Here is a 17,025-nt window from a genome sequence, read left to right on the forward strand (position 1 = left end):
TGCGGTTCAGAGGAATTTGTAAAACCAATCTGAGCATTATCTGTACATGACGAGAATATAGAAAATTACTGTATATCTCGTTTGACTTTTTTAGAGGATGCAGGCTTTTATATGCATTCATTTGCTGAATTTCCAAGGTCATAAAATAGCTTTGTGAACATTTTGGTTAAGTCTTTATAAAATGTAGATAACAGTGTTGCTGGAGATATGACGCATCCAATGATATAGAATGACTTGGAATATGGAATTACATGACTGACAACACCATCCCAGAAGACCTTGTTAAAAAGCCAATTAAAGAACTGAGATTTAAAATATTTAGACAAATACTCACCCAACAGATAGGAAAGGCTCCTTTGCCTCAAGTCTATAAAAAAACATGAAAAATTATTTTTAATATAACAATTTGCTGTACACTTAAAATTTGCTTTTATAGAAATATGACAAAATTGTTATACTTGTTTGGCTGAAAATGTATACTTTAGCACTAATAATAAGCTGTAAATAATATATGAAGATCTAATCTGGACTAATTCAAATTCCGGCTGGCTTAATGCAGAAGGTAATGAGAGACATTTGGAATGGGAATGTAGCATTTAAATGATACATTAAAATAATAATACTGTTAGTCTAATTCTCTCTATATCCACTTCTCTTGTTTTTACAGTAATTTGTAGAAGTTTTGATATATCTATTTGTAGCTGTTGTAGTAATAAAATAATTTATAATGTATTTAGCTACATATAGACTGAGTAATTTATTCCGGTAAATATTCTGTAATGAAGAGAGAAGCAGCATGACATTCATCGTCGTTTACCAAAACGTGAGTGGCAGCAGAGGAGGGAGTCAGGTCATAGTTTTGGATCTTAATGCCTCCTCTTAATGTCTCCAATTCTGAAGCCTCTGATTAGTTGTGGCATTTTGAGCAAGCAACGTAAAAGACTTCCTGGGAATTATTTTTCTCATTATAAAATAGGTTAGAAGTCTTCCAGTTAATTTTCTTATTTCATAAATTAGTTTCTTTGTAAAAAGCAAATCAATGAGGAAACTTTCCACTTCTAATATTTCCTAATTAATAATTAAGGAGACCAGTTGGTATAGGTATGTATTGGTCACCTCATTTTTGAATGTTTCTTTCTTTTTTTAAAAATTTTATTTATTTATATGAAAGAGCAAGAGTGAGAACCAGAGAGCATGAGCAGGGTGAAGGACAGAGGAAGAACCAGACGCCCCGCTAAGCAGGGAGACCAACACAGGCCGATTTGGGTACTCCAGGATCATGACCTGAGTCGAAGACAGATGCTCAAATGACTGAGCCAACCAGATGTCCTTTTATGTAAGTCTCTTAACATACGATTATGGGTTAAATGTAAGCAAATATTAAAGACAGTTTTATCTGAATCATGGTGTTTGAGACAATGTGATGAGTACTGTGTGTTCTATGCAACTGACGGATCACTAAATTCTCTCTCTGAAACTAATAATAAAAAAAAAAGCTCAGGGACGCCTGGGTGGCTCAATTGGTTAAGCGGCTGCCTTTGGCTCAGGTCATGATCCCAGCGTCCTGGGATCAAGTCCTACATCAGCCTCCTTGCTCGGCGGGGAGCCTGCTTCTCCCTCTGCCTCTGCCTACCACTCTGTCTGCCTGTGCTCGTGCTCTCTCTCTCTCTCTCTCTCTCTCTCTAACAAATAAATAAATAAAATCTTTAAAAAAAAAAACTCAGAGTTTGGAGATGTACATTTATGCAATCTTTTCCTTTTTCAAATTCTGATTTTATTTGCACCTCCCTGTAATTTCTTTGCCATATTGTATGTTTGTTGTGCCCGTGGAACTAAGGGGAAAAAAGTTGAAGATAAATACTGAAATATACTTGGATATGCTTGTTTTGTAAGACACGACCAGTGCTAGGGGATCAAAAGAAGTTGCCTTAAAGAAATGAGGAGGATTCTGTATATGTGACACAGACGACCGTTGACTTATTTGGATCATCAGCGTCATGACAATATCACCTCTCCCTTACTTTCTACTCAGCAACACTTAATAAACCGGTTCCTGCTGCCTGTAGTGTTCTCTTAGCCTCTCACTGCTGCCTGTTTCTTAGTGGCATCAACTAATCCAGCAAAAGAAAACTGAGTTATCTTGACTCCTTTCTCTTTTTCATCTCCCACGTCTCAATTAGCAACGTCCTGTCAATTTCTTCTTTATGTGACTTATATCTCCTTCACTTGATTCCCAGGCTAATTCTTACTACTTACCTCAGCCTAGCTGTTCTCTCCAAATGTAAATTCTTTGTCACAGTTGTTCCAGCTTCACAGGGTTTCACACAATGCCCCCACTCATATCATTTGTTTGAGGACTGCAAGGTGTTACTTTCATTCAAGGTATTGTAAACAACATGAATAAAAGAAAGACCCACTGTCTTGCCTTTCCCTGTACAATTACTAAAACACTGAGTTCAGAATGTATTTGGAGTAGTATTTACTTACTGATTTTCTTTCCTTCCCCTCCCGCCAAGGCTTCAGATAAGCTGCCATTGTTGGATTGGGGCATATAAGGACATATGTTGCCCCACTGAAACCAATGGTTAATATGGTTAGTCCCAATAACTAGTTAATTGTCTCCTTCCACTTCTACCCCTTCACTCCTTTCAACTATTTCCTCTCAGATGTTCAATAGAAGAATTCAGGGGAAAATTCAAAGTTTTCAAAATGATACTGGATTGAGATTGAGATTCTGATTGATATTTATAAACCAGGGGTTGGCAAACCCTGGTCTACAGGCCAATTCTTGCTCACCACCTGATTTTATATAACCCACAAACTAAGAACTATTTTTACATTCCTTTTTTTATTTGAGTCTAATGGACACATAATGTTACGTTACTTTCAGATGTACAACACAGTGATTGATTTAACATCTCTGTGGTTATGCTACACTCATAAGTGGACGTTTTTTAAATGGCTGAAAAACATCACAAAAGAATAATGTTTTGTGACACGTGAAAATTATCTGAAATTCAAATTTCAGAGCCCATAAATGAAGTTTGCTGGGACACAGTCATGTTTATTCATTTACATATTGTTTCAAGCTGATTTTGTGCTACAGCTGCAAGATGAGTAGTTGGAATAGGGACTGCGACTGCATGTCCACAATTTGGAAATATTTACTATATGGCTTTTACAGGAAAACTATGCCAATGCATGACATGTGATATGTTGTTGGAAGGAACTGGAAAGAACCTTTCAAAATAGACACTCTTTAATACATATCAAAATATTGTTTCAGAATCAGAAGTTCAGAATAATTTGAATTCCCTCTATGTCACCAATTCTCTGCACCTACTACTGACAGATCAACTCCTCTACAATGCTCTTTTCATGTCACCCTTGTTCTTAACAATTTTGATAGCCATAGGATGCTGCCCAAACTTTTTAGTGTGTCATTTGAAAGCTTGTCACAAACATGCCTCATGCTAACCTTCCATGTTGGTCTTTATCACCTCTCTTACTAACCACTTTACTCCAGGAAATTTGTCTATTCACTACCTAAGGAAATCTCTTTTGCTTTGGTGTCTTGAAACATTCTCTTTCTATACCAGAATACTATTATTTTTCCTTTTCTCTGTATGATCTATTTATGTAATTTAAGATCTTATTTATCTATTTATCTTAGCTTATCTAATTCCTTCATGATGCTAATCCTGACACCTTCATCTTATAGGGACAGTCCTGTCACTAAGCTTCTATTACTTATTATCTCCATTATGATGACAAATTCTTAGAACAATAGTCAATGTCTAGCTTCAAGTTTTAAGACTGGTAAGAATGTTAAACTTGTAAGGCTACCTAGACAATAAGCTCCTGAAAGTTCCGTGTTAAATCTTCTAATGGCTCAGGAGAGGTGCTGGCTGATGCTCTATGAGCTGAACAGAAAAGAAAGATCATGGTCCATTAGTCATCCTAAGCCACTGAAGATGAGCCCTAGGTACCTGACCCCTCCCTACCACCCAAACATTTGCAGTGGTGACACAGAGCAGGAAATCTGTGAGAAACTACCATCAGGCAATCCTGTCTCAATCCTGTCTTCAAAACAATGACACATTGTGTACAGGGAAATGATAACTGGCCCACTTAGAACGATGCTCTGTTTTGTAACCAACTGCCCAGTCATGGTTTTATTACACAGACTTAACTTTCCCAGCCTGGAGTTGATTCAGAGATTTTTACATCTTTTCTCATTAATTATACAACCAACATCACAGCCAACTTAAGAGGCTGTTGTGAAGAATATGAGATTATATACTTAGAGTTCCTAGTACAGAGCAGACTGTGATGGTCAAGATTATGTAAAAGATAGGTTGTTAGTTCTAAGGCCTGAAACTGTCTGAATATGTGAAAAGCTCACTTTTGCAATTTTAGCCCTGAAAAGTGAAAAAAAATGTAAAAGAAGAAAAACTACCAAGAGAAACATCCCTTTGGAGAAAATTGTTTATCAATGTAATCCTTAGAAACAGATGAGTACATTGTGATATGCCTAGAGAGAAGTTTTTCCAAGGAGTTTTGTATTTTTTTTTTAAAACAAGGTAATTGTTTTGTGGAAAAAAAAGAATTGATTTTATCTTTTCTAAGATTTACTTTTAACATGAACTGGGTAGTGAATTTAATAACACTTCATTCAAGATCCCCTAGAATGAGGAGTAGAATAAGCAAACAAACCATAGCCTTCAGAAAAACAGCACAGTAAGGGAATAAAATAGAATGCAAAATGAAGATCAATATTTGGAGCTGACAGATTTATACCATTTTGCATTTAACAATAAAAAAATCTATACTATATTTACTAAGGACCAGGCATTATTAAATATGCTTTCTAATCACTGATTTATTTAAGCATCATGATATCCTCTGAGATAGATCTCATTTTACAGATGAGGAAGTTGATATCCCAAAATGCCAAGTGTCTTACCTAAGGTAACATGGCTGTAAAATGGCTGAGCTAGGATGTGAACCTAGGCATGCTGGCTCTAAAGTCCACGCGCTTCTGTCTTGCCTCGTGTATTGCCTTTCATTAGTTCATTTTCTTTATTTTGTTTTTATATGCCTTATGGCATTGTCACATTTCCTTTCTTTATAATTTCTGTATTTTACTGAGAAATCTAATCTGGTCTTTCATGTCGTCCACATGCTGGATACTTCCAGACTTTCGTCTAGTATCACTCTATATATGACATATGGCTGTATCTGTACAACCATACATCTACAATTGTAGGTGCCTTCAACTTAACGTGTTTCAAACTAAATTCGTTGTCTGCCTCCCCCATTCTGTTCGTCTTTATCCCTAACTCAACGGCCCAATCAGCCACTCAGGTGACCAAACTAGAAAGATTATAAGCTTTTTCTTCGACTTCTTTCCAATGACATTCACTTTCAGGAGATCCTCCTAGTTCTGTTTTCTGTTGCCAAAAGTCCTTTTAGTTCTTTACTTGCCTCTCAGTTCTTATTATTACAGTCAAGTGATCATCAGCCTTTAGGTGGGCTATTAGAATGATCTCCTTAATGATCTTCCTTCCTCAGTTTAGCCATGTCTACTAGCAGAATCATCTTTCTAAAATAGCTACCACACAAATAGGGTCCTGTAATTCCCCTCATTATGCATTTCTGAGTGCTTCTAGGAACTGTTTTTTCATAAGGTACCATAAGTTGATTAGGAGAGCTTCATAACACTTTATCCTGATGTATGAAGCATTCCCAGCGTATTTTCCAAGTTTCCTACTAAGACACTATACTACTCAAAGGTCAGAACTCACTTTATTTCAGGCACCTAGAGTCATGCTTACTTCATTAGGAGGCTCTCAATAATAATTCTGTCAAATGGCCTTCCCCTGCACCTCACTCCCATACCCCTACTTCCATCGTTCACCTACAGAGTAAAGGCCAAACCCTTTAATATAACTAAAAGTTCATTCACAATCTTGTTCTAGTACCTTCCCAGCTCTTGTATTCTACCATGTCAGTCTACAAATTCTATGCTGCAGCCATGCTAAGCCAAATTCTCACCGTCAGGGTGTCATCCTGCTTTCTCACTCTGTGCTTGGGCATATACTGTGTTTTTGCAGAAAGACTTCAACGACCTTGTTTTTGTAAAACTAGTCAGTTTTTTATGACTCCAAAGTGACTTATAAGTATGTTCCCCTCTGATATTTATATGATTTTGCAGTAAAAATTTCAATAACACCATTACTACCGTGGGATCTATTCTCTTTAGCAATGACAACCTAAGCCTGATCTACATTTAAGGTGGCTGTTCAAAAGGGCTTAAGGATACAGTTTCTAGAATCAGGCAGCCTGTTTCTAGTTCTGACTCTAACATCTTCTGGCTGTGTGGCCTTGAAAAAGTAAAGCATTTTTCTTTGTGCCTCAATTATCTCATCTGCAAAATGGGGTAATAATAGACCTAACTCTTAGGACTGTTGTGAGAATTGGATAAGTAAATAACTAAATAGATAACTAAATTAATTAGATAAATAAATAAATGGATAAATACCTGATAAATTTCTGCCATCATTGTTATTATTATTTTTTAATCCATGAATGCTCTGATTATTCCTGCATTCATGGCCAGTTAACAGATCTAGGGAGTCCAGGTGGGGGGACAAATTGGTGTAGCTGTTCCATAACAATAAACCATGTGGGGCTATGTTGGTGAAGATATGCAACAGATGGAAATATATGCCTGGAACTTAGACAAAATATTAGGGCTGGAAATACAGATTTGGGAGTCATGTCATCAAAGCAGAGTGAGTATATGCCATCAGAGGAGAGAATGGGGGTCCCCAGAGAGAATGTCTAGAAGAGGAAGAAATGGATTGAGGAAAGGTATCTAGGCTCACTAACAGGCTTCTAGGTATATAGATACAAGGTTCAGAAAGGCCCATGATGGTGGCCCACGTCTTTGTGAGTCAATGCTTAGCTAACCAATTGTATATTATTTATGGAATAATGTGACATGCTATTTTACAAATAACTTAATAGCATTTTTTGAATTATAGGAATCTTAGTTTGATGTTTAAAATTTAGTCTACATTTCATCATTAATCATTTGTAATCCAAACACATCCACATGACATTTTCATCATTCCAAGGCCTTCTGATTTAAACAGGCTTTTTTTTTTTTTCAAGGTAAATGATTAAATGTGAGCAAAGGATGATTTTGATCAGAGCTAAGCCCTTGTAAAGTGATTCTAAGATATTTTCCTTTACTGACCAATTTGCGTGCTAAAATATAACACAATTCTATCAGTATTCTTAAAAATTCATTTATTGCCAGAAAATTAAAAAGCAAATAAAAGTCTTCCTTATGTAATAGGGTCAGGCTATTCGTCAGTAATCGTAGATGAATCCTCTGACATTCAGTAAAAATCAGAATCTGTCTATAGTACTTATCTTGGCTGTTCTCTTCTCCTCCTTTAAAGAGAAAAAATAGAAGCAAAAGCAGCCCAGAATTACTGTGCTGGTCCACCAGGGCCTAGACACCTAGAAGCTCTTGCCTGGAAAGCAAGAGCCTGGTTAGGAAGAACACACTGTGTTGGTTGGTGCATGGCACGGGAGGAAGCACTGGCCTGCACAGACACAAACCTCCTCACCTCCATCTGCCCAAGGAAGTCTGAGTGCAACTCATCAGTTAGTGTCTTTGGTTGAATGAGATCTCAAGATATTTTTGTCTCCTGACCATGAGTTGGCATTGGGCATCGACCATAGCCCTTTCCCAGGTGTGGCTCCTACAAGGATGTAGGGTTATTACAGAGGCACAAGGATCACCCAAGTATAGCATTTTATGGTGTCCTGTCAACCACATTGAGAACCTTGCGGCAAAGCAGGGCTCTGGGTCAGATGTGATGGGACAATCTGAGATGGCTAAGAGTGGGAGCAATCATTTCCTTAAAAGCTTGTACGCTTAAAGCTGAGAGGTCAAATAGGTCTTCATTTTTGTGTCAGTTCTGACTAGCTGATGGCGGTTGCTGGGAAGAAAGTGTTGATAAGAATTCTAAAACTGATTCAGGCCTCAGGGTGTAAGATGTTTGTAATTAACCTATGTCTGCCACAGAAATGTAAAGGGAAAGGAGAATGTGGTGCAAATATGTATTTACCAACTCTGAGCTAATAGAAGGTACGGAAATTTGCTCAAACTTATGAAAGGAATACAATGGTGCAAAGTCTGCTGCAGAGCCCAGATTTCTAGACATATAGTCCATATGCCAATGTATGCAAATAATCGTGTGCTCTTAATGCCTCATATATGATAATAGCCAGTACTTCTAATTTTTTTCATGCTACTTAAGCATTTTAACATATTTAATCTTCATAACTTCCCTGTGAAGTTGGTACAATTATCTTCTCTATTTTATACATAGGAAATTGAGGCAGAGAGGGATTGAGTAACTTTTCCAAGATATTCAAAGCTAAAAAAGTCATACAGCAGGATGATCATTCAGACAGTCTGATGAAGGCCTGACAGTATATTTGTATCACTTTCCAGTATATCATTTGTTGGCCATTAGAAGAGTGTCAAATTCACCTCAAAGCCGAGGAAAGCCAGGCTCCGTCACTCCTATTCTGAGATCTGTCTACAATGGATTCCATTTCTCTGGAGTAAAAAGTGGCTTTCCTCTCAATTTCCTGTGTTACCTTTTTGTGAGGGCTTTCACGCTCAATGGAAATTTCTGCTTAAAGCTATCATCAGACCTTTTGGTAAGTTCCATTTGCAGTTACCACCATCTGTGCTCCTAACTCCAGGGACAGCTTAATGGATGGCTGTGGGATCCACCAAGAATCTCAGTGGCAGTTTGGGCATTCACAGTCATGACTTTTGCCACATTGGAAATTGAGGCTGCGGGGCTCATCTCCCTCACACAGGCTGTAATGTATCTTCACAACTCTGTCAGGAGGATCAAGCTGCAGTGAAAGGAAGGGACGGGAAGTATAAAAACGAACCTCATGGCAAGAAAGATTATTAACCGCCAGCAGATTCTCCTGGGAGACTGGAAATGCTCACTCCACTGGCCCCTGGGGGTAGGAGTAGTAGATATTTGGCCCAGGCAGAGTATAGAGTCTAACCCTCACTCCATTCTGACTCCAGAATCAACCTCCCCACCCCTCACATAAGGAAAGGGGGTACACACAACTGCGTGGATCTTTCCGTTCAAAGAAGAAAAATGATTTTCTGAAAAGACATACTTTCAAACTCATTATTTTCATGTTGGAAGATTTGCTCATCTCCGTTCCAAACCTGTGTGGTGAAAGGAAGGAGATTTCAGAAAAACTAGTGAATGGTGGCTCATCTGTCTCTTTCAATTGTTTTATTTAGCTACTTGCTAATAACTGTTAGATCCTACGGAGAAATGGTGCATCTGCCAAGAGCACAGGCTGGGAAAGCTGGTCATCAGTCACAGAGCTATCCAGTTTCAAATCTCAATCTTCAGTCCCGTTTTTTGCAGCATTATGATGTCACTGATTTTTTTCCTCCATTGGAAACAAAGGGATCTGAGGCAACACAGTGCTGCACAGTCTTTCGATTGCCAGTCACAGTACGTTGTACAGAGTGTGAATGGCGCTAAAAAGCCATAAAGCACATAGTCACAGGCCAGTTCTGGTAGGCTGAGAGGAGCAGTCGGCTGCTTTTGTCCTCACCTGCCTCCCTCCTTCCTCTCCCTCCAGTCCCCACGTTGCATCTGGACCCCACGCTCTCTGTCCCACTCAATTCCCGGGGCAGCCTCACTCCCTCTTCTATCTTCTCTTAGTAAAATGCTTGAAACTCATTCCACACAAGCAGGAACTGAAGGTGGGTCTGGGTTGGGGAGACAACGGTTCATCTGCGCATGTTTTGCTTAACTGCCTTGCTGCCCTCTTCCCTGGAATAAACTTGTCTGGCAGATTAATCTCCGGTCTCGGTAACCTCAACCTCTCCCAGACCCAGAGTTCCCCCACTCAATTCTTTGAAGACATTAAATCCTGGCACCAAATGAATGTCAGAATTTAATGACTTCAACTGCCACATGTGAACAAAATTGCGTGAGACTCATCACGTGCCTGGAGTCATCCATATGACCTCTTCTGGGATTGTTTTAAAAGTTCTACCTCATGGGCGGGGTGGGGGGGGTGGGGGGGGTGAGGGGTGGCTGTGCAGAGGGGAGCTGCGTCTCAGTTTCATGTTAGTGTCACCCTCCAGCCCTGCTGGGGGAGCTATTTTACCAGACCTTGGGTTTATAATTCCAGGTCCCATCCATTTCTGGGCTGCTCTCTGAGTTAATTCGGCAGGATTGAGCCAGGACCCCAAGGGGTGGTTGTAGTCTTGTTGAAGTCTCCAGCAGTCTCCACAGTGCTAAGACTGCTGAAAAATCATTAGTTACCAGGAACTTTGAAGAACACTTCATCCATCTTCCCAAAAACATTTTTATCACTGAGTTTCATACCGCTTAGTCTACCTCACTAGTTGTTTCTTTTGAGTCCCCTTTGCTGGATCCTAACTTCAAATATTGGTATGTTCTTGAGCTCAGTCCTTGGAATTCTTCTCTTTTTTATCTTTAATTATCCCTTTGGTGTTTCTTCTTATCCAGTCTCATGGCTTTGAATGCCATCTACACAGTGATGACTCACAAATGGGCACATCCAGTCCGGACCTCTTCCTGAACTCCAGATTACGTATCTATCTACTTGACATTTTCACTTAGATATCTCCACTTTAACAAAAACCAAACTCCTCATCTCTACTCCCCACCTCGGCCCCCTCCAATCTCTGCCATGAGTATTGTTCATCTCACTTAACTGCAGCTTCATGTGTTCAGATACTCGGTCCAGAAACCTTAGAGATCTCTATGGGAGACAGTCTGCTTATTGTCAATCCCTTCCTTCTTTGCATTAAGATCTAGAGTCTCTGACCCTCATCTTCTATATGAACTGGACTTATACCTTGCTCTCATGAGTATCATGTGGCAGATGTGACACTGCAGAATTTTCAACCTACATTTTAAGAGGACAGGCAGCTTCTTCCTCCTTCTTGATCTTGGTCACTATAAGAAGCTGATTAGTCTGAGACCATTGTGTCATAATGAAATCCAAGCTAACCACATGGAGAGACCATGTGGAAAAAGACGCTCAACATCACAGTTGTTCTCCTCAGCCCCCAAAGAAGTGCCAGACAGGGAAGAACAGAAGCCATGTGGACATCATGAAGAACAGACCTGCTCAGCCAAACCCACCCCAGATTGCTGAATACAACAAATAATATGTTCTTTTTAAATGCTAGTACATGTTATCTCTCAGTAGATGATAATATCCTTGACTTTGCTCCTTCTCTCAAGGTCCAAACACAAGTTGTACTTTTGTTGACTCTACTTTCAAAATATATCCGTGACATAATCACTCTTTTCATCTCAGCTTTTACCCCTTGCTTTGAGTCATAATCTTTGGAGAGTTTTCCCATGTTCCCCCATTGCTCTTTCATAACCTATTCTCAACATAAAGCTAAAGCGACCATTCAAAATTTAACGGTTGTCATGGTACTCCTTCTTCTAAAATCTTCCAAAGGCTCTCAGTTTCACTCCAAGTGAAAGCCAAAGTACTTTGATGGTCTGCAAAGCTCCACATGATCTGGCACACTGTGTCTGCCTTAGCCTTTCACCTGCTCCCAGCCCTCAGCTTTGCTTGATTCTATTCCAGAAACATAGGCCTTCTTGCTTTGGACCAACACTTGGGTGCCCTTCTGCTTTAAGGATTTTGTGCTGCTCATCCCTCTGCCCAGAATGCTTTTCCCCAGGTGAAATCTTATCTGTTCATCACCTCCTTCAAGTCTTTGCTCAACTATCACCTTCTCATCCAGGTCCTCACTCATTCAGAATTGTTGAGATAGGAGATTCTTCTCCAAGTCTCTAGCATTCCTCAGAACATTCTCAGGGCTGCCCCATGTGAAGTCCTTCATCTGTCTTTACCAATTCATGTTATCTCTAAATGCCATCTAATAACTTCTTGTCCGCATTATGCTTCTCTATCCATAAAGCTGTTCTTTCTTGCTTTTTTTTAAAATTCAGCATAATTTTAAAAAAATAAGATATTTGATTTTTCAGTTAAAATGGATGCTTAATATTTGTTGTTTCTTAGTTTCATAGTATCTCTATGTTTTCTCATGCCAAGAGTTTCAACTTTTTAAATACTCACTTTAGTCCATATTTTCAAATGCTGATTATATAATTTTTCTTCCTAAACACTCTAAACATTAGATTTACTATCTTGAGTTTAGGTAATACAGAGTAAAAAAAAAAAAAATGAGAAAAAGACAATCTTCAACAAATCAAGAAATCAGAAGTTACAGTTTGACTTCAATTCCTCCAGAATTCTCACAATATCACAATAAGGTCTACACCCTGATGTTGTGGATAGTTTCATTAAGAGTTGCTAAGCAATTCAACTTCAAATGCTATTTCGCACATGATTATCTGAGATTTGTGGGTCTTGCTCTATTTCTTTTTACTCTATTTCTTTTCCCTTTCTTCATAAGTACATTCTGATACATTTACTGTACTCAGACTCATTACCAGTGGTTTTCTTGTATTGATTGAATCTCTCCGTTAAAAGTTTGCAACACAGAACCTATCCCCTCTTTCTCTGTCATGTCCCATGCTCTGTATACTAAGGACATAACCTGGGCTTTATTCCAAACTATTCTGTTACTATTTGTAGCTCACGTACACTGTGCCCTTTTTCAAAGCATCAGTAGCAGCAAAGCAACTAGATTACAGCTTTAAATACAAAGAGGGACAGTTATTATCAGGCCAGCTCCTTTGTCTTACTACCGGTTCCCTAATCTGTAGTCAGAACTGCCATCACTACACATTCCTGTTCCTTATTTTATTGCATCACTTAAGGGCTCATAAATTTTGACTTTTTCATTTTTGAAGATTAGATGACTTCAGCTGCTCTCCCCTGCACCCTGCTCCTTGCTCTCCCCTCTGCACACGGAGCTCCTCATCCCACTATGGCATAGACTGACAGGCCACTTCCGGCAGTCAGCCCAGAGAGTTAACTGCTTTGTCCCACAAGGCTGTTGGCCTGCACTGAATGTTAATGAAGTTGCCCCTTTTAGAACACTAACTTTTTGAATAACCACAGTAACTAAAGAAGTGTAGTTCCAAAGATGAAGGGCTGTATCTATTGAATTGGTTTTGCACAACACTAAGCACAAAAAGTCCTCATTGTTGCCTGTTGTGAATGCTTTTGTGTGATGTTTATCATCTGCAACTGGAAAAATCTGGCTTTTAAATCTCTCTCTCTCTCTCTCTCTCTCTCTTTCCCTTTGGTTATAAAATTCTCATTAAAGAATATTTGCATTAGGTATTAAAGTTAAAAGAAAAATATCACCCATATCCTTGCTGTCCAAAGAGTTACAGCTAATATTTTGATCTCTGTTTTTTATTTTTTGCGATTATTTGTTTCATTTGTTAAGTGGTTTTGGTTGTATGTTTATATAATATGTGATATTTATATAATTATATACTGTTATATATACTGTTTATATAATTTTGCTTCTTTGTCTACTCAAACCTTAAAGTTTTTCCATGTCATTATGAATACTTCATGAACATTCCATCTAATGAATGTGCCCATACCCATTATTACATAATATTTTGGCTGGATCAGATTGTTCAATGTTATAAATAAAACTCAAAGAGGGACACCTGGGTGGCTCAGTTGGTTAAGCAGCTGCCTTCGGCTCAGGTCATGATCCCAGCGTCCTGGGATCGAGTCCCACATCAGGCTCCTTGCTTGGCGGGGAGCCTGCTTCTGCCTCTGCCTGCCATTCTGTCTGCCTGTGCTCGCTCTCTCTCCCTCTCTCTCTGACAAATAAAAAAAAAAATAATAAAAAATAAAACTCAAAGAACATCTTAAGAATAATTTCATATATTTTCACATTGTTTAAATATTTAGAATTATTTTCTTAGATATACTTTTGGAAATGGAATTGCTTAGTCAAAAGATATGAATATTTTAAGATCCTGGATCAAGTTTGAAGGAAAAATAGGAAGAAACTTGATAATAAAGCACTTTTGCTTTTCTTTTGTATTTGGATTACAAAATAAATAACAGAATACCAGAGTGTTAGAGGTATGAATCGAGTAAGAAATGGTTTAACTCAATTCCTTCATGTTCCAAGAAAGCTGAACTTAAAAGAGTTTGTATTGCTTATAATCACCTAGCTGGCATGGGGTGACAGAAACAGATACATGATGTGGTTGTAGGTTTCCTAAATTCCAATCCAGGGCTCCTTCTAATGACCACAGTCTTTCCGGACTGAGTGATTCTAACATGTAAGCAGAAATTTTGCCAGAGAGAAGATATTTCAAACAAGTATTAAAGGATAAACTATGTAACACTTCAATTAAATTTGCAGTGTATTATGCTTAACTCAAAACAAGCCCCTTGTCCTTTTATTCCACTGTATAGGAAACAAATGAAATACACATCACTGCTTGGGTTCGGAAGAAAATCCACTAGTACACTGAGTATTCTGCTATTTAACAATACCGATAAGGTTGAATTTTCAATCGTGCTATCATTCCACTAGAAAGAAATTTTGAAAGTTTAATAGAGGTAATTAATTTCCAAAAAACCAAATTTTTGTGAGAAACATTCATCATACATGGCTAATAATAATCTAGTGAGACTAAGGCTGTCTTTTTTCGTCCTCATCTTTCTAAACATCAAAAAAAAGAGGCATTTCGAGCTTTGCTTTTAGCACTTACAACCCAATTGGAAGAATTAGTCTTGCATTTAATTTACATAATTTTTATAAGAAAATTTGTGGACCATTTTCTAACTAATGTATTTAAAGCTAACCAAAGCTAACAAAATTCACCTTTTGACTGTGCAAAACTTGCTCATAATTAAAATCTCAAAAAATCTTTCTAGAACTCAACATTTTCTATTAGTTTATAATTTGTGGTAAGTTTTTGCAAACTTTAATTGACCAGGAGAAAATGCATTTTTATAAAGATAACAAAATTAGGTACTTTTATAAAATACTTAAAAGTCATTCACGTTGTAAAAGTGAGAAAAGATGACAGACGAAAAAAGCCCTTTGGCTTCTCATTAATCCAGTTATGTCCATCTAGATTGTGAACATTTATTTCATCTTTTCTCCTTTCCCTATTTTTTTGTACTCAGACACTCCTCTACCTCACAACACTTCTCTTATTCCTACTTTTTTTCTTACTTAGAAGATAAGCAGTCAGTATGGTCACAAACCATCCTTGTAAGTGGGCTGGGAATATTATAGTAAAAGCTCTGGAACTTCAGAGGAGCAATCGGTGAGGTGGTACAAAACCTTAAGTGCTCAGGAAGGGAAATAATATAAGGAACTTCTCATCAGTCTTGCACAAGCAAATCCGTAAATTATCGCTCTTTATTGTACTTTAAAAAAAAATGGGACGACACCCTGGAAATTTAACACTCCCTCTTGCAAATTAGGAAAAATATTTCCCTTCCCTCCTTTTCCCTTGTTCATTTACAGTAGGAAATTTGTCATTGTAGAGAGTTTCTTCCCTCTTTGAAATGTACATAAATCTCTTTAAAAACTATGTAGGTCTTGATGACCTAGTCCTGTCTTTTTTTGAGGACATGGGAGCCATGTTTTGAGATGTTATGAGGACATCTCTATGAAATGTTAAGTATCAAAGGAGACAGCACCCCTATCTCCCAGGTTCTGTGGGACGGTAGGACTCTAACTTAGGTGTTCCAGGTTGCAAAACTACCTGTCATAAAGATAGAAGAAGCTTAATTTTCATCTGGATAAGAAACTGCCGATTAGTTAACACAAATCATCACCCCAAACACCAGGTGAATTTACAATGAACTATGGATGACAAATGGTGGTGGATGACAAATGGTTACTCAAAGATTAGTTATTATTTATCTTGAGAACATGTACAGAATGGGTTATATCTGCTTTGCTATGTTAAAAGGTGAGATTTCTTTCTGTTTTTGTGAAATCTTCGCAGATCACCTGTGATGTGCATCACGTTCTGGGTGCTTATTCAATAAGAAAAGGGTTTCCTTTTTTACTACCTTTGTGGAAAGCATTTCTGGGTTGGGGAAAGATTTTGATTTTCATTATATTAGTTACAGCTAAAGAGAGAGGGTACCACTCCCACACTAAAGATTTTTTAGTCTTTAATCTTATTTGTTTAAAATAGGACTTAAGACACAGTTCAGTTTCTTTTATGATCCTTCATGTAGTCTTGTGGGAAAGGAAGCATATTCTGGAATTTCCAACTTAATGTGCACATTGAGGAGACAGATGAGATGTGAGCCCTTGGTGGACAAAGAAGGAATGAAATAACTCTTTGAAATGAAAAACAACGAATTTAAAATTAGCTTAGGTTGGAAATTCAGGGACCAAATTTCTCTACCAAGGGCTCTTCTAAAGAACAAGTCACTAGATCTAAAGTTAATGACCAAATAAATAAAATGATGAAAACAACTGAAATCAACACTGAGAGTGGAGACACTCCATCTTATAAAGAAGACGGCATTGTCTTTTGGAAGACAAAAATCCAGAAGGCACCTTCTGCCCAGGCAGGGAACCTTTACATATTGACACAGTGTGATATGACTTATCATCCTCCTGTGCTTTGTGGGGACTAGTGGTGTTTCTGTTAGTGCTCTAACCTTGATACCCCCATCATGCAAAGCAAGAAGAATAAAAACATAGTGAGACACAAACAGCATATAGCATAAAAGGCCATAACACTTGAGTCCTGCTGATAAGGAGACTTTGGTTCAACAGAAAAACCCCGTTCTCACAAATCAAAGAAAGCCACTATTTCAGGACAGGCTGCAGCTTCTAAAGTAAAGTTGTCAGCTAGAAGAAAAGACTTGCCTGTTCATCTGTCCCTGCCGGCTGTGAGGAAGAGGAGAACTTTCAGCCCCTTCTATCCCATGCTGGGTTTACTGTTCCTTTTCTATCTCTCCCCATCC

General features: G+C 38.2%; 1 protein-coding gene across 1 annotated transcript in view; it reads right to left on the bottom strand.

The window, feature by feature from the left end:
• RALYL (RALY RNA binding protein like) overlaps positions 1-17,025 on the bottom strand; it is a 701,413-nt gene that overhangs the window by 110,987 nt on the left and 573,401 nt on the right. The window contains 1 exon segment of the mRNA XM_047725116.1: positions 335-367. Coding sequence (XP_047581072.1) covers positions 335-367 — 33 coding nt within the window.

Source organism: Lutra lutra, chromosome 4 (genome assembly GCF_902655055.1).
Source record: "Lutra lutra chromosome 4, mLutLut1.2, whole genome shotgun sequence".
Taxonomy (NCBI): Eukaryota; Metazoa; Chordata; class Mammalia; order Carnivora; family Mustelidae; genus Lutra; species Lutra lutra.